Here is a 23,762-nt window from a genome sequence, read left to right as displayed (position 1 = left end):
ATAATTCAATTCCTATTTCCTACATAAACATTCATTCTCAAAAAATGACACGAACAAGTAGGGGTGTTATTCGGGTTTTTTATTTTCTTTATGTTATAGAAAATCTACCCGTTTCGGGTTATTTGAGTTTATTCGGTGGGTAGGGTTAATCGCTATTCTAAGCACAAGCTGCAATGCATACTTTACAATATGATCTTTCGAATCGTATTAATCACTTTCCAACACGATAACTAATTTTTCAATATGCATACACAAAGCAGAAAAAACAAAAAAAACAAAAAACCACCAAAATATCATGTTCATGACAAAAACAAAATATATGGGACGAAAACTAGACATTTCGGTTTATCGTTTACGTATATGTATAACTGCCATTTTTTGTGTGTAAATTCAGGTTAATATTCGGGTCGGGTTCCGTGTTATTCGGGTTCCGTGTTCGTGTTCAGGTAAAAACGACACCCCTATAATAATAGACCCAAATAATAAACTGTATTAACAAATTTCAAAAAGTATACAACAATTTTTAATGGAAAATTTGATCTCAAAAGTGCAGAACACAAAACTTAACTAGCCATGCAGTCATGACCATGCTGGAGTCATCTTGGGTTCGAGCCAATGAACCAAAACTGCCAACTCAGTATATTGAAGCATCAAACCGTGGCTCATAAAAACAGACCTGACTGTTATACGTCTGCAACGCACACCCCGCAATCCAAGACCACGCCTTTTTATCAACGTCAAAGATCAAACCTTTCCCTTGATTCCACGACGTAAAACAAATCAAATTGTCTTGACCAAAACACTCGAATCTCTCAGCCGATAACCTCAACAGAGCTCTAAAGTACCTCGGTGGCATTCGACTTACTTCAATCCAAATCACTTTCTCATTATCCAACTCCCAAATTCTCATACTTTGCAGCGTACTATAAAGCCCGATTCTTCCAACCAAAAACAACCGCTTTTGTGTCCCCGCAACCAAATACCCGTCCAACAAAGATCTCGGAAACTTCGCAGGTATATGTTCCCAGTACCCTGCATCCAACTGATACATCATCAAACCGAGAGGTGAAATCGTTTCCATATACAGTTTCGAGTCACAAAATGCCATCTTCGACGAACAAAGATTGACAGCTGGCATCGTCTGGTGAACGGACCATTTATCAATCTTCGAATCATACACCTCAGTCGGTAACGACTTGTCACCGTAAATATCACTCGCTGCAATAACCTTAAAAGACCGTGTCTTTCTATCAACAACCATTATCAACTGCCTTTGTTGGTTATAATGCATACTCGGTAACGCTCTCCAACTCTGCGTGAGCGGATTACATATCAACGTTCTGAAAGTCAAACCGTCAAGACCCGAAAAACACACGAGCCCCCCCGAAGATCCAACAAGCCAAAACGGCCATTGCGGTAAAAAACCGAACGGAATCTTATACCATTGTTTCAACGGCAAGCTAAAAACCGAGCACTGCGGCGTCTGCGAATTCTTCCAAAACGTAATAAGACACGGCCCGTGCGACGGGACCTGCGAATGAAACTTCAAGAACCCGTTATCCTGCAATATCGAATTCCACCGTTTACAAACCGAACGCATACGGAATATCATGAAAGGCGGGACCCTAGCTAATATCTCGCTCAACAAATCCTCGGGTAACATCGCCCATATATTATCCTCCATATGAACAACAACATTATCAGTATGCGAAGCTTTCGCAAATGTAGCAATCATTTCCTCATCTAAACCTCTCGGTTTCGTCTTGACCACCTTTTGTCTCGACGGACTAACGTTCCTAAACCCGAGCCCCCGCGTAATCGAGCTCGGACTCGGGGATCGAGAACTACTTCCCACAAAATAACCCAATTGTCTCCCTTCATCCTGTTCACCTAACCCTAACACCATGTTTTTTTTCTTAATAATCTTAATGTCGTAATCACGATTCAAAACGATTAAAAGAAAGTGACAGATAAACCGATCCCACTAAAAACAAATCTTTGGGTCTTATCAACCCAAAAAGTTACTACCCACGACCCACCGAACCCTATTCAAAAACTCAACAAACCCTAACCCTAATACCATAATTTTCAATTAACAATCAATTAACAATAAATAACAACACAAGACACAAATTGACAGCCGATGCTTCAAATTAACATGTTACGAAACACAAATCCGGTGAAATATTGAGAAATGATTGGCGTATGAAGATCTAATTGGATTCTGACGAACAAACCCTAGGTTTTCAAGAAGCAAAATTGGGATCGAATTGAAGAGGAAATGAAGGGGGAAATGATGGGTAACATGTTAAAGATTGAAAGGTGTTACCTTCATGGTGAAAGATGTAAGCTTGGTGTTGAATTGGTTGTCTGGTTATGGGGTTTCATCAAGAATTGAGAGGCCTAGGGTTTGTTTGTTTGTTCTGTGAATAATTTGATAATTGGGTTTTGATTTGTTTTTTGTTTCTAGTGATGAGGACTTGTTATGTATATTTTATTACTAGTTTGAGGCCCGTGTATTATACGGGTAATTGTTGAAAATTTTAAACATTTTAAACTTTAACCATTAAAGTGAATACATTCAACAACATCATCATATGTTATTAATACAATTACAATTTACATTAATATTATAGAGATTACATAACTAAGATTACACAAATATGGTACAAATAAATAAAAGTTTCCTTGTACACTACATTTGTGAATGTATTTGTTGGTATACATTGTTTATCAAAAATCAAAATATTTAGTACATGTCTGCTCATAACTCTTGATAAGGTAACATATAGGTCTGCTTATAACTCTTTCGTGTGACAAGTAAGATTCTTCAAGTACATATAAACCCTAGATAAATGATAATGTATCTATGAAATTAACAACAAAAAATTCGCATACATAAAATATCATGCATTTTAATCAATTAATATGATGTCATTTGAGATCATCAGCTCTTGTTTATCCAAAAAAATCATGATTATCCTAAAAACCAAATTACTTAAAATTTGATAGGATAATCATCCTTAGAATCTTTAGAATTTAAAATTGATTGATCATGATAATTTTGTTGTCATTAATATTCTGCATATGACAAATTTTAAATTGATTTTATATGTTAGAATTAACAATCATATAATCAAGTAACATATATAACTGGAAATTAAACTATAACAAAATGATTTGTTTCGTTTCATATGAATGTAATTTCTAGAAAAATGACGAAGACGTACTAACATTAAATCATGTTCAAATTACAGTGATTATACAGAGTTAGCAGAATATTAGAAAATTAAAGTTGTATAATTGAATGTAGTGATTCCTATTTATAATAGTTAAACGTATGAATTATAAATGTTTATATTTTGAATATTAATCCTGTGTTAGTGGTTAATATATGGGAAGTTGTTGGAATATTTAACTAATCGATATATATTTTAACAACTTATAGAAAAAAGAGACACAAATATTTCGGATTTTATGGAAGCATGATAAATGACTTTTAATCGTATTAACTATTTTTTTTAAAAAAAATTAATGTGAAAATAGAATATTTATTTCTATTAAGTTACATTATAAGTAAGATATGAATTTTAGTGGATTTTTATAAATTTTAATAATAAATGTTATAACTGTATTTTTTTTAAAAAGAATTATGTATAACTTTATTATTTTGAATATAAACCATAATAAACACTTTAATTTTGTATTAACCAACAGGTAAAACTAACATTACCCTAGTTCGTTGTATTTGTACAAAAATAAAGTCTATAAGTTAATATAATATTGAAATTATGTAATAACTGATGAAAACGATATCCTACGTTTCAATATCCCAAATGACTTTTGAAAAACGAAAATAGTGGAATGAGAATGAAACATATATTTTGGTTTAACGTTTTGAATGCTTTTAGTAAGTAATTTGTCTTAAAAGGTATATGTAACATCCTAATTTCGGTTTTATTAATAGAATAAATATCGTCTATTTTATAGTGGGTCATTATCGGTTTAGAGAAATAGAATACGAGTTGGGCTAGTGTTGGGTTAAATGGATATGGATTATGGACTTGGATTATGAAAGAAAGAGGAAAGGACCATGGGCTTAAGCCCATGATCCATAATTATATAAACCATTAATCCCTCATTTAATTCATTCTCACACATTCCATACACCACCAAAAACACACACTTAAGATTTCTCTCTAGTTCTTCCTTATCTACAACGAAACCAAGAAGGAAACCGAGCACCGACCCGAGGTAATACTAGTATGATGTTTTATTAGCTTAAACCCGTTAGATATAGTCACGAAACGACGAGCCGACACCGTTAAACCGTTTAAGTCACGAGATCCGGATGGAATCGGGTATAAACCGAACCTATGATGAGCTTAGGGGTCACCCTAGCTCAGATCTGGATCGAACGGGACGAAAAACGGTGAAAAACGAGCTAAAACCCGTTTTTCCGGCGAAATCGCGTTTTTCCGGCGGCTTTCCGGCAATGACGGCGCCGGAAAGTGGTACGAGGTTGGGGGGGGGGAATGTCAGGGAATGTTCTGACATTCCTGACCTAACCCTAGTTCGATACAGGAATATAACGAATTAAAGGTGATTCGCTAGCTAGTTCGTCCATGGGAACATAGCGAACCGATTACAGTTCTTGTTCAATTCGTTAAGGGAAAGGGATGACGAATCACCCTTGATTCGTTATAGCCAGTTCGTTAGAAGAGAGAACGAATTAGATGGACTAATTCGTTATATGGACTAATTCGTTATGTGGACTGATTCGCTAAGAGTTCAATTCGTCATAGGGTTCAATTTGCTAACCAGATCAAACGAATAAGGTCTGATTCGTTATAAGGTAACGAATGGGTTCATTCGTTATGAACCCCATTCGTTAAAGGACTGGGACGAATTAGAAGTTTAACATAATGACAGAATGGTCCCTGGACTTAGAAAAGAATGATTTAATTACAAATAAGCCCTTGAACTTTTAAGTAACATATTATTCAATGATTCAAAATGCTAATAGAAAATGTGTTAAGACAGTTAATGGAAATAAAATTTTTCCAAGCTGACCTGGCAGCTCGACCCCAGCCAGGGGCTCTGCCTCTTGGACCCTGCTAGGGGCTGCCGCCCCTAGACCCCGCTGCAAGGGGCGCTGCCCCTGGACCCCCGTTCGTTGTGGGTAGTAGCTAAGACTAGAAAGATGATATGAGTAGTGATAGTTAATTGATATATGTAAATATTATACAGTTAGCCGTGCACAGCTCAAGAAGGGAATAACGATTAACGGAGAGCGTAAAAGGATCCAGGTGAGTTTCTAGCCCCATTTATGTGTTATGTTTTCGGGGCTGTGTGCATACTCAATATGTTTGTTAATACGCTTATCCTAAGAGATAAGTGTATGCCTTATGTGAATAATGTGAAATGTATGAATGATTGCTTGAAGGTACGTGAACGATCTTCGGATATTGCACGTACTGTCAGGTTGTAACGCTATATATAAGGTAAGTATGATATGTATGCTTATGTGTATGAACGTGATAAAGTTAATAAAAGAAGGAAAGGATGGTTGCATGGTTACGAAAAGGGTACCGAGCCCTAATAATACTCGAGGTATGATGTATGGTTGTATGGTAACGAAGAGGGAATCGAACCCTACTAATATTCGAGAACTAGGGAACCGAACCCTACTAGTATTCGAGGAAAGAGGGTACCGAGCCCTAATAATACTCGAGGAAAGAGAGTACCGAGCCCTAATAATACTCGAGGAAGGAGGGTACCGAGCCCTAATAATACTCGAGGAATGTAGGGCGTAATGCTCTTTATAACGTAAGATATGAAAGCAAGTTAGTACAACAGAAAGTATGAAAGTATGATTGAAAGAATATAAGTTTATGTGTATTGTATAATGTATGATTAACTAGAACTCACTCAGCTTAGCTGACTTTTAGTATGCACGCAGGTGAGTAGGATGAGGCAGCTCGCTTGAGGAGACACGTGGCATTGAATAAGAGGCTGGCATCAGAAGACTCAAGACGTGATATGTTTTAATCACTTTGTTTTTGGAAGACAAGTTGTTTGTTTAAGACAAGTTTTGGATTGTTACGAAATGTTTTATGAAAGTTTTTAATGTTCCGCGAATGTTTTAATTAACTCTGATATTTAGAACTGCGTTTACGAGTAAATCCAACACGAAAGTAGGGCTACCGGTAACGGGGCCTTACAGTATATTAAATTAAATATATTTAAATGTATAAAAAAAATATAAATCAAGTCATAAAATATATATTTCTAAACCATTTTGGTCTGAATTATGAAAGAAAATATTGAAAATTTAATATTGATCTTTTTATTGCTAAAACTCCTTATACTACACAAAATGACATAAACATATAAAGATGACAAATAATTCATATAGTAAATCGTTATACATATGGATTATAATTATAATTTTCAAGATATATATAATAGGTATTCTCCATGTTTGCAATATTTATACAAAATGTTTGGAGAAAATTAAGAAAAATACACATTTTCCTAAGTTCAAATGCGTATGAGAAAATTTTAAATCCAAATTTGAAACCAACCTTATGTAAAAAAATATGCACTCCTGCTCGGATTCAAGTTTAAAAACAATTCGTAGTTTACCATACAAATCCAAATTATTCGGCAATGATGCACTTTACTTACTATAATTTGCAATTAGGCGTGACTTTAAAATTTAATTTTAACAAGCCTTCAACTTCAATTTTTGATATTTTCTTATTTCACAATTAATGTTAATGAATACATCGGTTAGGATTTACATTTAATAAAAGTATTGAATTCATATATTCAAATGACTTAAAAGATAAGAACCATGTATTGAAATGACTTAAATAATAAGAACCATATATTGAAATGAGTTGAAAAAAATGTGAGGATGGCAAGGAGATTGACAAGTGACAACAATGTGCGGTCTTTTATTAATTATTAGAATAGATAGATTATTATTTTTGTTATTATTATTATTATATTTATATTATTATTTTTTATTATTGGTGAGTGTTACTCGACAAGATTCAAAACATGAGTTGCGTATAAGGAACTTATTTAAGCTATCAATAAAATCAATATTTATTAAGGGACATGATATGTTTTCGTACGGGAGTTATACGATCGTATGGAATCTTCATGTGACAAAGTACACTGAGCGTATGGTTCGTACGAGTTTGATCAGAAGTCATATAATATTCCGGACGTGATATAATATTCTATCGATTTTAATATATAAACGCGAACGATATAAGTTTTTTTTCTCATTCGTTCACTACCAAAACAACGTGAACGATGTCGATTTTTGGCGATGACGATAACGAATTCTATAACAACATATCAATGTTTACAACCGATCAATTCTAATTTTTTTTTTTGAATTATGTTTGCATTATCTAAACACGAGCATCGCTTTTGTTTCAGCTGTTTGGGTATCTCGACGGAAAAAAATAAAAAAATAAAAAAATGTAACATGAGCGTATTGTTGATGGTTGTCTACCAAAAAAAAGTCATATGATCGTATATCATGGTTGTATAGTTGTTGGTTGTCGAAAAAAACCATATGATCGTATAGTTGTCATACAATCGTAAGGAATTTCAAATCTAAGCACACAATGGTTCTTGGTCAGCCAACCAAAAGCTGCGAAAAGATGACAAATTTAGAAATCTTATACAATCGTATAAGTGTCATACGATCATATGGAGTCGAAGGGTGTGTAAATAAGTCAAAGAGTGTTTGAATACCCCAGAGCCTTTATTAATTACTATCAAAGGACTTTCAAATTATCAATCGATACTCGTGGTTGTTAGTAATGTATGGGTTAACCATCAGGGTTGTCTTCAAAAGTTATTAACAATTTTTTTATCAGTGATGAGTAATAACATGACCTTAAATGTGAAAACTTCCCCTTTTTTTTCGTTTTTAAACGGGCTTAAATTTTTTAGGTGCGATTGTTTGTTATCTTTAAATATACATACAAAAAAAAAATACATGTCTATATATAATTTTTTTTGGGCATTTCTAGAAGATCATGCCTGGAACTGTCATCCACCCTATTGGTTGCCTCTCCTTAGGGTCGGCCATGTCAATTACTTATGTGAGTTTGAATCATGGTATTGAACTACTCCATCGAATAATATATTGTTGGCGATTCTAATGTCAAGCAATTTTGGGTTATTGAATTTACTTGGGGACCAAATGAAAAGTCATAATAACTATTGATACGAGTTAGGAAATTTATAGTACACAATGTTTAAGGTTGTATGGGGCAAAACCCCTAAACCAAGAAAGTTTTAAGGGGGCACTGTGTCACAGCCCCCGACCCCTGTATTCTGGGAGGGAAGTCGTGAACATTGATTGGTGGTATCGGTGTTTATTAAATTATTTTGCAGCGGAAAATTTTCATGAGAATCGTAGTTAGGAAAAATGATCAGAGTTACAAAAACACAATGATTGTTATTATAATAAACTGGGAATTTAATCCCTTTTAATACAAACATAAGTTTTGTAGGGTTAAACCCTAATTTACAAAACACGTTTCTTTTATTCTGGTGACAAGCCACTTATTTAAGCTGGAAGCCCGCAGACATCATTCCTTTGTCTCTAACAAGTCACCTGAAACATGTTTAAAATATTTGATCAGCAAGAAATACTAGTGAGTACATTCAGTTGTAAATGACACATTTTACAGTTACAGCATTAAGTTGTTTTTACATCTGCCTGCTTACAAATTACCGAAAGGTACTTGTCACTCGACCGCATCTAATTATCTATGGCTGTGGTCATAATACTTATTGGCTAACATTTGTCCAATAAGTAACGTGTAATAGCCCAGTAGGCAAGCCTTGTATACAAAACCCCACAATACCAGTAGTAAGTAGTAACCATCCCATAAGTCTATAGAGACTTAATCACTGTAATATATTTTAAATACTTTTGAAAATATTTAGACAATCTATCATGGGTTTTGTAGGTTTTGAAATCACCATGACAGTGTCGGAAAAATAGTTGTCTCACGCAAATGGGAGTTGTATAAAAACTCGAATGTATCACCTTGCAAGTTTACAATTAAAGAAAACGCCTCTTGGTATTAAGCACCTAGGATAAACACAATGTAGTATATCTAGACTAGTATAAACCAATAATCACGAGATTAGAAACTTTACACGATGGCACAATGTCTTACCTTAACAGGCAGAGCTTTTGGATTCGTGTATGTTTCTTTCGATCGGATAGGATATCGCTACGATAACTTGGGTATTATACTTATAAAATACTTATATGTGTGTGTGAATTCAGCGAGAAAAGAAATTTTGAGCAATTTTGAATGTCTCGTTCACTTCCTATTTATAGCAGATTTTGGACCCCGTCGCGATACGCGATGGCCATACACAACGGGCGCCACGTATCGCGAAGAATCTCGTAGCTTGGTCGAGTCAGCCCTAGGCATGCTACGTGGCACGCCACGTGGCATGCAACGTGTCATCCGCGTAACTTCCACGTCGCGATACGCGATGGGTAGCTATATCAACTCATCGCGTATCGCTACGCCACAATATAACTGGATAAGGTTACACGTCATCGCGCTACGCAATGAGGCTAATCTAAACCCGTCGCGTATCGCGATGGAAGGATTTTTAAAAATCTTAATTCCCAACAAAAATACTAAGGCGGCCCTTAATGCGGCTCGTGGCGATGCGAGCGTGCGAAGTGCTAATGTCGAGGAGCCGCGGAAGATGATGGTTGATAGTTTTATGTCTCATTTTTATTCGTATATTAAAAATATAGCGTTATTAATTTATAAATAACCATTCAAACGATTACAATAGAGTAGTAGGTAAATTTTTTTTTTTTACTATACAATCGAAGTTTTATATAATTTACTATAAAACGATTACAATAAAGTGGCAGGCAAACGGGCAACAAGCTGCGCCGCAACCCCCTTTTGAACAGCAAAGCCAATCCTGCTAAAATCGAAGCTTTGGGACCTAGAAGCTGAATAGGTTCCGTGTACGACGCGCTGAACCCTACTCAAAAATTTCACAGCCTCTGGAGCCAGAAAACCAAATGTATCAAAGGCAAATGGTAGAAAGACATGTTGATTATCTAAACAAGCTTTCTCGTGTTTAACAACTTTGCCCGATTCAGCCTTCAACGCAGCCTGACCCACAACAAACCCACGGTCCCTGAGCCCAACAAGAGGAGACACTCCTGTAAGATCCACACAGGCGTGTTTCCCCCCTGCCCACCCGAACACAAGAATATCAGCTGGTCGTAAAGTAGACCTCCCTTCAATAGGATCCGTGAGAAAGTTAACAGGGGCCTCCTTTTTAGCAGAAATCCCTGCCCGTTTAAGAACATCACACAGAACATCCCTAACCAGATCATGTCTGTATTTAAAGCCAGGCAATTCTTTGCAATGCACCGCATGGTCACCAAAAGAATCCAAACAGACCTTACGACAAATTGGGCAAGGTTCATCCGTCGGGAACATAGGGATCATTAACCGGTACTTAAGGATAGCCCGATACTCCAAACCCGAAATACGTTGGCCTAATCCTTCAATGGGGATAGCCGTTAGAAAATCCTGAGCTCGAGGAGCCCGAAGGCATTCAAACACCGCCTTTTGGCGAGGGGATAGATCAAACTTCACTTCTAAACTCTTGACGATTCCACTAAATAAGGCACTCGCCACAACATGTTGGGCTTTAGGGGGGGCGGTGTCCTTATTAGAGAACCCGCTAAGATCAAAATCTGGAAGTGAAGTACGTAAACGATTCATCGCACACCCATAATCAGAGTCCAACCCATAAATATCACAACCCCGAAGAATATGGTCTTGCAAACACCACGACTGTGCTCTCGAAGCCACAAAAGCATATGTAGATACATCCTCGGCCGAACAGAGACCCAACCCCCCATAACGGATCGGAAGGGACGCCAACCTCCATTGGAAATCCCCAAAGAACGGACCTCCACAAACCACGATGTCCTCAATCGCCCTTCGAAGACCATTGTCAAATATAGAAACAGCTTCCCCCACATACATAGGTTGGCATGTTCTCAAACCGAACAAAAGCTTGGCGACTCCCATACATGAGCGAAGCAAAAGAAGCTCGCATTGAGGATCCCGAAGTCTTGGGAGACAGCTCATCAGTTCCACAGCGCTAGATGCCCTTTTCATAGCCAAACTGCTGATAAACCCCGCATCCTGGCTTACAGCACCACCAAGGAGTTTCACGCCAAGCCCCGGACTTCCAATCCCGCAAGGGAACAACCCCTCCTGTGCCTTCACCCCATTGCATGTTGGCCAAAATAACTCTGTTTTCTTAACGTTTAATTCAAGACCCAAACGAGGCCCCTCAGACCTGATAATATCTAATGCTTTGGCTACCTCTCTAGTATCCCCGATAATCGTGCCATCATCCAAGTACCAAGCATGAAAGAGAAGCTTGCACCGATCTCTGATTTGGTGAACAAGTGGGTGCAAGGCTAAGGCAAAAAGGAGAGGCCCAAGAGGGTCCCCCTGTTGAACCCCAGTGGTGGATTTAATGAAAGTATCACCCACATATAACCTAGCCGACTGCCCATATATAAAATCCACCCAAAGAGAAATGGAAGGACATCGACTCCGAACCTCATGTAGAAGGGTCGTCCTATCTACTAAGTTGAAGGCATTGGAGAAATCAACAGTAAGCATAGCCAATGACCCATCCGAATGAAACTAATTTAGAAACCTGTTCGCGCTATGAAGCACGGCCTCTGCCCCACTGGGGACTCCCACCCCAAATTGAAAGTCACCGAGGTATTTAACCATCTCCTTCCCGACACCCCTCATAGCCACCTTGGAGACCAACCGCCTCCAAATGGCCCCAACGGCAATAGGTCTAATCCCATTGTCCGGTTTAAGCAACGGCGTAAGTGGGGCAGACGCAACAAACTCTGCCAACACCTTAGGACACCTTCCCCCCAAAAATAAATTAACCACCGCAGAGATAGCCTTGAGCAAACCATCCGCAATCGGAGACCCCTCTCCGCACAACGCATCTAAAATGTGTTGGGCTCGCAAACCGTCCCGCCCACACGAAGTCCCTTTAGGGAAAGACTTAATGCACCCAAGCACACTATCAACGTCCACGACAAGGGGAGACTCGGAAAGCAAGGAAGCAGGCATAATCGGAGGTGCCATGATGGGATGCTTAGACAACAAAGCGTTCAAAGTATCCTTACCGAAAGGTGCAACCCCTGAAGAGCATAATACCTTGACCGCAGCAGTGAAATGCTCGTCCGCAACTTTTCGCAAACATTGTTTAACATTGGCGCCCAACCCGGCGTTGTCAGACTCGGGTACAAACGCATCACCACCCGGGGCATCTCCTAGGGGTTGGTTAAAAAGCGATATAAGGAGCTCAAAGAAACCGTCACGGTCACCCCAAGCGGATAGCGACCGTTGAATAATTCGGCATTGCTCAGACTTTCTATTGCCAGACCTGCGTTGCTGACGATTAGAAGGTCTGAAAACTCGTAAGGTGCAATGTGGTAACAACAACAGTTTCACCCACGCCTCAACAGACTCTGGCATAGCCGCCACCTTACCCAGAGCACCCACTAAGGCTTGGGAAAAAGCCATACGACAACTATGAGGAATGTTTTTAACAGTCGTAATAGGAAGAGTGAAGACACGCTCAAGGAGAGCTACATCCACCTCCACCCTTCCCACCGCGACAACTTCCCTCCCAACATGTGGCTTCGCAATCCCCACTATATATTCCTCCACATCTCCCGTGACACACTTGTACCAGACCGACCCGTCATCATGATGGCACCCCCGACGGAGAGCATGTGACTCCATACACGCTCCACACATCCACCTACGCGAGACCTTTAAAGCCTCACCAACCGAAATAAACAAATCCAAATTTGTCGAGATCGCCTCCCGTAAGGTCTCTTTCTTGTCATCCGATGACAAATGAAGCCGCTTAATATGTGCGGCCAATCGAACCCCCTTGGACCCCGGTAATCCATCCGGGCAACAGTGGAAGCCTCTAAACGGACACGGCCAAACAACCTCCTCAATAGCCCCGGTCATACCACCCCCGACCCACAAAACACCCCGGTAGCCAAGTACCACACCAAGAAAAATAATAATAAAACAAAACTCGAGTTGAGTTTGAGGAATGAACATCCGTCCAATTTCATTCCGTCATTAAGCTCAAGAGGGCGCTTTGGAGAGTATAGCTGAACATAAACTGAGGAGGGAAAAAAAGCATATCTTCAACACAGCGTTGAATTATTTTTCACTTTGTACATTTAAAAAGGAATCATCATCAACTGAGGAGGTAAATAGTCACAAGCTGTCCACAACCCCTTTTGAAAAACAAACCCGATCCTACTAAAAACAAAGTTTTGGGTCTTAGGAACAGATAAAATACTATGCATGACCCGTTGAACCCTATTTAGAAACTCCACAGCCTTCGGAGCTAGAAAACCAAATATATCAAAAGCAAAAGGAATAAATCCATACTGACTCTCTAAACACACTTTCTCGTGTTTAGCAACTATGCTTGTTTCCGCCTTCAATGCTGCCTGCCCGCAACAAATTCATTGTCCCTAAGCCCAACAAAGTGAGACACTCTTGTAAGATCTCCACACAAGTGTGTTTCCCTCGTACCACCAAACACAAAAATTTCAGCTGGCTGTAGAGTAAATGATATCCTTGCATTGCATGAATTTATTATTACCAAGTGATATCCTTACATTGCAAAAACATACAAAATTAAAATTTAAGAGTCTTTATGCAAAGGATTGAAATGAACCATTCCTTGCCTTTGGCTATGAACACCAAAGGATTGAAATGAATCTTGTTTGTCATCCCAAAAAAAATAAAACAATCTTGCATTCCATCATCCAATAAATCTCCAATCTAGGTATGTCAATTCTTCATTCAATTCACAAATGCATGTTATATATTATGTTCTAACTCAGATGATGTGTTATATATTATGCTACCGAATTCACGATACATTTGATCATTCAGAACACGAAAAACATAAACTCCGATTTAAATTTTATTCCTATCGCATTAATCATGCTTGTTTTCATCATTTCGTTTCGATATTTTAATTTGTTAAGATACTTGAGATCGCCTCGTTAAAAACTTGAATCTTGAGGCTCATTTAATAAACAAGTTCGATCACCAGCGGCTCGTGATCCAAAATGAGATTTTAGTTAAATATTTTTTTACATGTTCATATAATAACTTTTATTAGATATAAAAAATTTTGATCTTGATTGTTGTTTCATGTTTCATGTTTATGTTTTGTGATTGAAGCAAATTCTTTTAAGTTTTTGTTAAAGAGTTCAATAAATGCACTTGATGATATTGTTAATTGTTGTAGTTAAGTTAGTTTGTTTTAGGTTACTATCTGCTTAATTCTCTCTAAATTTCAGATTTTGTATCGATAAAAGGCTCGAAACGAGCCGAGCCGAGCCGAGCCTTGTGTATATTAAATTATACCATTTTTGAACTTCTATGCATTAATTTTACGCATCACAGACGAGCTCGAGCTTAGCTTAGGCTCGTTTAAGTTTTTTCTCAAAATATATAAATATAATAAAAAAATGTATATAAATTAATTAATAAATATTAAACAAGTCGAGCTCGAGCTTTAGAGAAAGAGCTCGAAACGAGTCGATCTCGAGCTCTCATAAGTCAAAACGAGTCGAGCTCAGGCTTGGCTCGATAACACCATCTTTATTATTTAGAGAACTGTTATTTCCGTCCCTATGGTTTGGTCACTCTCGCTATTTTTATCAAAGTCTGCTTATTATTCTCAGTTACAAAACTTACAAGTTTACATTTTTTCAGGTGTTGAATTGATCATTTACAGCTCAAGATGGATACGCACTTCGGTTACGAGCCATCTTCAGCCGCTGCATCGGTCTACTCATGCAGACCAGAATCCGAGTTCTTCAAAACCATGTCCAGAAGAACTTCATCAGTTGCAGACACATTTCAAGAACTAGAAAGTGTTGGAGAGGTTGTTACAAGGTACGAGCTCGATATGGCATGAGTTTGCGAGAAGTTAGCCAACTTGAACTTACTCTTGATGCATATGGAAACCATAGAGGGTGGATTCGAGGCCTTTGTATCCGATACGAATCCGAATTTGAGTGACTTGGAAGTCAAAGCACTGGAGTTTGACTTTTTGTCCGGTTTTCTCAACTCTGAAGTGCAAGTGTTGGAAACTCATATATCTGATGTTTTGATGGATAAAAGTAATATGCAGGAGTTTATATCTTCGAGTAAATTGTTGGGTGATACTTCGGTGGAACAAGAAGATATGTTGCGTGATTCAGAAAAATCGTTGCAGCATTCTATGGATCAATTGTTGGAGTTGAAAGCACGGGCTGCGATGTTTGAGAAGAACGTTTCGAAGTTTTATGAAGTAGAAACGGCCGGTAAGATCTTTATTGTTCATTCTTTATGTGCATTCTTTGATTATAAAAAACCAACATACTTTCTTTATATTCTTGAAAAAGTCCGTTAACAATTTTCGCACATAAAAATAATATTATTTTTTTCCATAAAAGTAACATCTTTTTTACACGTCAAAGTCCCAGCACATGTTAAATTTGATTTTTTTTGTTTTTTTCTTATTAATACTACGTGAGGAAAGAATTTTTTTCATAAAAGTCCTTTAGCATTTTTTGGCACGTTAAAGTCCCAGCACATGTTAAATTTAAAGAAAATTATGATTGTTCTTTACTTATAAATACTACGCGAGGAAAGAATTGAGATAAACTAATGTTTTAAATTGGACATGTAGAAACCGGAAAGGCAAAGTCTGTTCATTGAAAAAAAAGTGTAATATTGTTAAAAAAACTTTCCATTTTTATAATTCAACTAGTTGATAATAATAAGTTATCTTTCAAGAAGAGTATAATTAAAATACATGAGTGTGGATGACGTAACTCAAAATACAATAAAAAAAATCTTAAAACATATAAAATTATTTGTTTAAATTTAAAATTTATTAAAAAGTTACATACAAATGTTTTTTTCGTTATTATAATGCAATTTCAAATCTTAATTAGGAGATAATTTTCTTCAAATTTAACGTGTTAAGGGACTTTTATGATAAAAAAAAACAGAAAGTATGCTGGTTTTATGTGGAAAATATTGTTAAAGGACTTTTACGAGAAACAACCGAATTTTTTTATTTTCTATAAGAATAAATGTTTTCATAATAAAATATAATGCTTACATCAAGACAGGAGGCAAACAGGAAATATACTGTATTTTTTTACGGTATTTACCCAAAAAAAAGTTGATACTTTTTTTTTTAGGTAAAGACAATGATACTGAGGCTACAGTAACCAATGATCTTCCTGAACTGAAAGACAAGATGAACATGCATACTATGGAACATCAAAGACATATTCTAAGGATGCTCGAAAAATCTCTAGAAAGAGAAAGAGAGTTCGAGAAGCGCGTGTCCGAGTCAACTCAAATCGAAGAAGCGTTGACGTTGAGGCTGCATGTTTCAGAACAAGAAGTCATTTTAGCCGAAGAAGAAACTGCAGTCACATTGGAAAAGTTATACGCAGCCGATCACTCAACCGAGATCTTAACATCCGTCACAAAAGACTTGTTGAGTAAGGTCAACATGCTGCAGTCCAATGTTAAAAAACCGGGCCTTGAAAGTCAAGAAGACGGTCATAAAACGGTCAAAGATTTGAAAGACCGGATTATTGAAGCCGAACGTAGGGCGGAGAGTGCGGAAGCTAAAGTTAGGATGCTAACGCAGACGAGTAACGACTTGAAAACTTCGTCTGAGAAAGTGGTTATACTTGAGCAAAAGCTTAAAGATGCGAAAATTAAGTTAAAGAATAACAGATCACGGACTCCCAGTTTAGAAAACATCGAATCGGTGGTGGTGATGATGGTGAATGTGACGGGCGTGGCGGATGATTATTATGCAATTCCAAGATTTCTTTGAAAAAAGTTTTAGTTTCAAGTTTGGTGACATGCATATATGAATGTAATGATCAAGATTAGTAGGCTGATTTGATTTCATCTGTTTTTGAGCCTTTTAAAGCAAGAACATGTTATACATTTGTGTTTGTGGTATTCAAATTAAGAATGATGTTGTATGAATTTGTTTTGAGATATGAAATTAAATGCTACACATCATAGAAAGGGAAAATGAACAATATGTCCATTTGACCAGTCAAAGTAAACAAAATGTATATTTGACCGGTTTTTTCTCATAATGTGCACCCTCAATCTTGTTGACTCGCATACTTTTTAATCTTTACTTGACAAGATTTTCAACCAACAGGATTCTGTCACGCGTCATTAAACTTGTTTAAAAAAAACTTGTTTTTGGTGTCCGACGAGATGTATCTCGTTTTTCGATGTGATTTTTTTTGGCTTCCAGCAATATTTTCGGACAAGGGGCATAATCTGGAAGGTTAAAAATCCTGTCAAGTAATGACAAATCGTCGACCTGCGCGCTTTTTAATCTAGCTCGACGTGATTTTCAATCAACAAGATTTTCCACACGTCATAAAACTTAGTTTTATAAAGAAATCCTCGGAGATGACGTGATTTTTTAGGTGTCCGACGAGATTTATTTTGGCGTCCGACAAAATTTTTGGCTTATCTTGTCTTCCGTCTGATTTTTTGGCTTCCAACGAGATCTTATTAACTTTTAACAAGATTTTTGGACAAATGGTAGAATCTGGTTGGTTAAAACCTCATTAAGTAATAATTAAAAGTATACGGGTCAACAAGATTAATAATGGACATTATGAGAAAACGCTGGTCAAATTGACAGTTTATTTATTTATCTTATTATTATAATAATAATAATAATAAAAAAGTGTAGGGGGTAATTTATGAAAATAGTGCATATAGTGGGTAAGCGGTGGTTTTTTACTTTAAGCTTTTAACACATACATACATCACACACACTCACTGGATGATAACAACAGAGTGAATCGGAACTGATCGTTATTAATCGATTCAATTTCTGGATCCGGTATGTAATTATGTAATCAATTTCACGGTTATCAGTTTTCCGTTTACAGTTTTGACTTGTTCTGTTAGGTTTCACGTGGAAAGTTAGGGCTCGTTAGAACGTTTACGTAGTGTTAGAGATGAAAATTATAAACGAATTCGATGTCTTGTTATGTTTGTTAAGTTAGGGTTTCGTAATTGTTGTTAGCTGATTGTAGTTTAAGATGAGCATTCTTATGCTTCGGTCTGTAAGTTAGGGATAAGATCGGTACCGTATTGAAAATGAGTAAAACCGTATACCGAAAACCGTTCAGTACCAATCGTTACAGGTACAGGTACTAATACTGAAAAAATGAAAGCAAATACCGATACCGGTACCGATTGTGTTCGGTCGGACGCAAGGCGACCAAAGTACAAAAAGCGCAGATGAGGTGCACAGTTTTTGTACACGGGCCATTTTTATGATTTAGAATGTTGTACCGTGTTAGATTATAGTGTATGCTAGTATAAGTTAATAAGATGAGAAAGCAAAGGTGTTTGGCCTAGCTTTTATTTTCTAGCTTATGCTTATATTTTAAAGTAGCTTATAGCTTATTTTCTATTATTTGATAAGCTCTTTTAAGTGTTTTGATTAGCTTATATTCTACAACTTGATTATACGCTTAATAAGTTGTTAAATCCAATATTCTTTGATTTGTTACCGAAATAAGTTGCTTCAATATTATTAATCCACCATCATTTGAGGGTAAATGAGTAACTTACCCCCTTAAACAAATAAGCTTATTCAAATAAGCTAAAAAACCATCTTCAAGTAAGCTTCTTCAAATTAGCTTATATATGCTTATAAGCATAAGCTAAAAAAGCTAAACCAAACACCAAATTAAGCTTATTTTGTAAAAAAAGCTAAAAAAGCTATAAGCTATGCTAAAAAGTGTGGCAGGATGTGCAGAAGATAACTCTGCAAGTAAGTTGTATTAGTTTCTTACTACTATATATATACTATGTAAGAATTGAAGATAAAAATGAAGAGTTATTCAAGATGTAGTCTTATATCTCAGGGGCTCTTCGGTTACTACTCAGTTCTTGTAATACAAACCTCTGTTCATGTTAATTCTAATTCCTAAAGTGGTTTCTTACATACCACGTGCTCTTCATCTTTAGGTTGTACATGTAGGTAGTTTATATACTAAATCATATATAAAGCTTATTTATAGCTTAATGGTGGGTAGGGGATGCTAAAAACCTACGAGTTATATAAAAACCTTGTGCCTCGTGTAAAAAATATCGTTGCGGTTTTAGACCCGTCGTTTTTCTGCGCTTCTTGATTTTCAAAACCAAGGGTACCAGTACGGTACTGGTATTCGGTAGAAAATGCTCATTATTACTGTAAATGTTCCTATAGTTGCGTCAACGGTCAATCTGTTAACCTGTAAGTTTTGAGATCTAAGATTGATGTGTAGTAAAGATGTTAACACAGTTAGTACTTAGTATACCTTTTTAGGATGAAGTTTAATGTGGTTACCAATATTTAAGCCCTGAATATTATGAAGGAACAGTTTTGATTTTGAAACAAGTGATGGTAAATAAGATGAATGTACAGAGATGCATATGTTTGGTAACTGACTTCTGATGTATCTGCAGATAGTGAGTCAAGAGACCAGTTCATAATTTTACAAGGTTCTTGATTGAACTTGCTGCTGGACCGTTAAGATGAATGCTGCCACCAGTTACAATGCACCTTTCGCTCCACTATCTCTTCATTCTGGTGGGTCAGAATCAGACATCAACAAAAGTACCATGTCTGTAAAGACATCTCGAGACTCAGAAAGCACCGGAGAGATCATAACAAGATTTGAACTGGATATAGCATACGTCTGTGAGAAGCTGACCAACTTGAACTTACTCGCAATGCATGTGGAAACTAAGGAAAGTGACTTTGAGGCCTTTGAATCATCTGACATGGATCCCGATTTAGTCATCAAGGTAGTAGAATATGACCTTTTATCTGGTTTTTTGCATTCAGAGCTGAGAATATTAGAGACACATATATCTGATCTTCAGAAAGAGAAAGATAATGTAAGGGAATTTTTATCTTCAAGAAATGTTAAGATGGAAGAAATGTTGTATGATTCGGAAAAATCATTGGAGCAATCAATGGAGCAGGTTTCAGAAATAAAAATGCGATCTGCGAACTTTGAGAAAAACCTGTTAAGATTGTCTGGAGACAACGACTGTACCGAGGTGTTGAACAGCAATGATGTTGTGGAACTTGAGAAGATGAAAATGAAAACTGTGGAACATCAAAGGCATGTTTTAAGAATGCTCGGGAAATCTTTGGAGAGAGAAATGGATTTGGAGAAAAGGGCGAGTGAGTTGACTCAAATTGAAGAAACTTTGATGATGAGGGTACGCTTGTTAGAAGAAGATGTAGGTTATGCTGAAGAGGAAGCTGAAACAACCTTACAAAAATTTTATGAAACAGACCATGCGTCTGTACTGCTAATGGAAACCTCCAAAGAACTACTAACCAAAATCAAGATGTTACAGTTCAATCTCAAAGGTTCACTTCAGCGAGAAGCAGTATTGAAAAACGAGTTACTAAAACTTAGTGACCGTGTTAAAGAGCAAAAAGAATCCTCGAAAGGGATAGTGGAAAGGGAAAACACAATCAAAGATTTGAGACACCAAATTACTGAAGCAGAGAACAAAGCTGTGGACTATGAAAACAAGTGTCGGGAACTCAAGGACGCATGTGAAAAGGTGGTTTCACTTGAACAGGAGCTGTGTGATGTTAGAGTTAAACTGCAACACGCAGAAGCATGTTGTGAAGCTAATGAGGAGGACAAAAGCATGTTTCTTTCTACAATTAAAGACATGGGTAACGTGATTGATGATTTGAAGAAAAAAGTTACACAAGCTGAAATGCTGACTGATAATATGGAGGACAGGTGTATTCAGTTATCAGAAGCAAATGCTGATCTCAAAAAAGAACTTAAGTTTGTTAAAGGAAAAGCTAAAAGCTTGGAAACATCTTTGCATCAAATGGAGGAAGCCAAGAACGTGTCTGCTAAGGATATAACTCTTTGTAGCAAGTTTATAACCGATCTGGTTATGCAGATGACACTCGAAAGAGAACGTCTTCAGAAGCAGGTTTCTATTATAATACAATATATATATAATATATTAAAAAACATAACTTTTTTAATTGTAAGTGATTTATTGATTTTTTGTATGTATGCAGATATCTTCCTTGAAACAAGAAAACAAAATCTTGGTAAATTGTTTAAATAAAGCCAATAAAGATCCTGCTGTTGAGGTTAGCCATGGTGATGAAGCTAAAGCTAGCATTAATGACAAAGAAATCGAAGAAGCCTTATCAACTGATTTTGAGGTACCTTATATACCGCTTTTTGTTAGTAGCTTCGTTTGTTTGATAATTTAATGCAATAAAGCTTTAATTTTTAGGTTGAGAAGGCACGCGAGGAGACTGTAACCGAGGAGATTATAAGCGAGATTATAAGCGAGTCTACCGAGGCTGCAAGAGACATTGACGCGAGACAGCTAAAGGCAAAAGACATTCTGTTAGTATTCCTCATTCTCATCATTCCACTAATCGGGGCACTTATATATCAAACTCAGGTTTAGTAGTACGGGTTAAAGACGATTGCTCATGTCCCGGATAAACTTGTCTGGTTGTTGAAAATTTTGTTGTACTTTTTCGCAAACCAGCCGAGTGAGGTCATGAGACTATATCTTGTCAAAAGAGATTTAAAGCACGAAAAATCTAATGCGATTTGCAAATTTGATTGCTTGAGGTGCAAGTTATCAAGCATATTGCTAGAAATTTTGTTGTATATGTAGGAAGGAAGGACATGAAGATGTTTTTGGTAGAATGTTGTTTTTTGGAACTTATGTAATGCGAGTATCCTTAGTATTATAAAAAGTTTGTTTTTGTTAGTAACAATGAAGTAATTATGCTTCATTACAATTTTTTTTACTTTACTCCATGCTTCACCTAGATGGACTTGCATTTTTGTCCATTTGACTAGATTAAGTTGCGTATTCAATGCCGAATCAAGTCAAGCTGAGCTTGGATATTTTCTTTATGGCCTGGACATATAAGGCTTGAACATTCGTATACTATAATTGACATATAACCGAACTGAAGCAAAAATCGATTAAGAGAAAACCGAACATTTTGGCTTTAGTTTGGTGTATTGAACTGCCTCGTGCACACCCCTGCTAGTTGGTTCAACATATCATTTTATAATCGTACAATGATAACAATTACAAAGAAAGTCTAATATATCATATCTTCTTACTATGGTAATGAAGTAACAATAAGCACTAACGAATATCAATCAATCAATCATACCCAGTAGAGTCTCACCAATAATAAAGCTATAAGTAGGGTCTGGGGAGGGTGGGATGTAGGCACACCGTACCTCTATCCAACGGGATAGAGAGGTGGCTTTCAGAGAGACCCTCGGCTCTTGACTACATATGTATGCGACAATATAAAAGGAAATTGAAGTTCAACTATAGTATAATTCATAGTAGCACGTAGTAAGAAATGATAATACTATATATATATATATATATATATATATATATATATATATATATATGAAAAGAAAATACCATAATGGTGTGTGACCAAAATAAGGTAAATATAGGCCCCTAAGGTATTCATTTCTTTTAATTTTACTTCTCCAAAAATTTCTATCCTAACCATGTCCTCTGAGAGATTTAGGTCTATCAAATCATGTCAAATCCTCTCATCCCACGTCAACTTAGGTCGTCCTCTACCTCTCCTCCCCTCTATAGTAATGTTTTCTACGGCTCTAACCGGGTTCGTTGTCTGCCTTCTCTTCACATGTCCAAACCATCTCAAACTCCACTCTCTTCTATCAAAGCACTAACGAATATATTCTCTCTAATACTTCTCTGCATTCGGAGCAGGAGAAAATCGAACGCTCTGGAGCGGAAAAAAATGAATATGGCATAACAAGAACATACAATGTTTAAATGTTTAAATAGAAACACATAAAACAAAGAAATATAATAATTCGGTGGCGGCAAACAACAGTGACATATCTACTACGGTCGTAGTGATGATGGCAAGAAGCATCACATCCAGGCTATGGCGACACGGGTTACGATTACGACGCATGAGCTAAAGCTGTGGCGGCAAAACGATGACATGGTGATGAAAACTATGACCGTTATGAACTACAACATCCGCACAACTACAGCAAGAGAAGAATAAACAAACCAAATTTGTATATGTGTATTGTCTTCGAGAGAAGAAAAAAGTCGGTACACAAGGGGATGATGTGTGAAAATTACCAACATTTAATCAAGGATTTAGTAGCAATAAAAAGATATAAAAGTAGAGCATATAGCATAATGTTATTTTAATTTTTATAGATCAAACGTCTTTATTTCACACAAATGATTCCGACATACGGATCCATTTTCTCCAGAATAAACTAAACAAAAATGCGAATCTAATAAATAAATAATTTTCAAACACTTTAGCCACTTTACTTTACAAACTGTCAATTTGCACCTCAATCTTCTTTACACTTTTGTATCATCAAAATCAACTTTTTTTTTTTTTGGTTCACTAAATTGGTTCTCTTTTTTCCTTGACAATAATTTCAAGTTTTAGGTGACCTGCTATATTTTTAATTATTTTTT

The 23,762-nt window shown here is 36.6% G+C and overlaps 1 protein-coding gene and 2 pseudogenes across 1 annotated transcript; 2 read left to right on the top strand and 1 right to left on the bottom strand.

Annotated features, from left to right (window-relative positions):
• Positions 1 to 634: 634 nt before the first annotated feature.
• LOC143539739 (F-box/kelch-repeat protein At5g15710 pseudogene) lies at positions 635 to 2,465 on the bottom strand (annotated as a pseudogene).
• A 12,466-nt stretch (positions 2,466 to 14,931) lies between these two features.
• LOC143539760 (WPP domain-interacting tail-anchored protein 1-like) lies at positions 14,932 to 17,081 on the top strand (annotated as a pseudogene).
• A 2,490-nt stretch (positions 17,082 to 19,571) lies between these two features.
• On the top strand, positions 19,572 to 21,922 carry LOC143539738 (WPP domain-interacting tail-anchored protein 1-like). Its single transcript, XM_077032966.1, has 3 exons — positions 19,572 to 21,209; positions 21,301 to 21,450; positions 21,525 to 21,922. Exons 1-3 carry the CDS (start codon positions 19,770 to 19,772, stop codon positions 21,702 to 21,704), a joined length of 1,770 nt encoding a protein of 589 aa, XP_076889081.1. The 5' UTR covers positions 19,572 to 19,769; the 3' UTR covers positions 21,705 to 21,922.
• Positions 21,923 to 23,762: the final 1,840 nt, after the last annotated feature.

Source organism: Bidens hawaiensis, unplaced genomic scaffold (assembly GCF_021521415.1).
Source record: "Bidens hawaiensis isolate Kalapana, Puna unplaced genomic scaffold, B.hawaiensis_p1.1 tig00012010_1, whole genome shotgun sequence".
Taxonomy (NCBI): Eukaryota; Viridiplantae; Streptophyta; class Magnoliopsida; order Asterales; family Asteraceae; genus Bidens; species Bidens hawaiensis.
The sequence above is the reverse complement of the archived record's forward strand: the minus strand, read 5'-3'. Positions and strand labels throughout refer to the sequence as shown.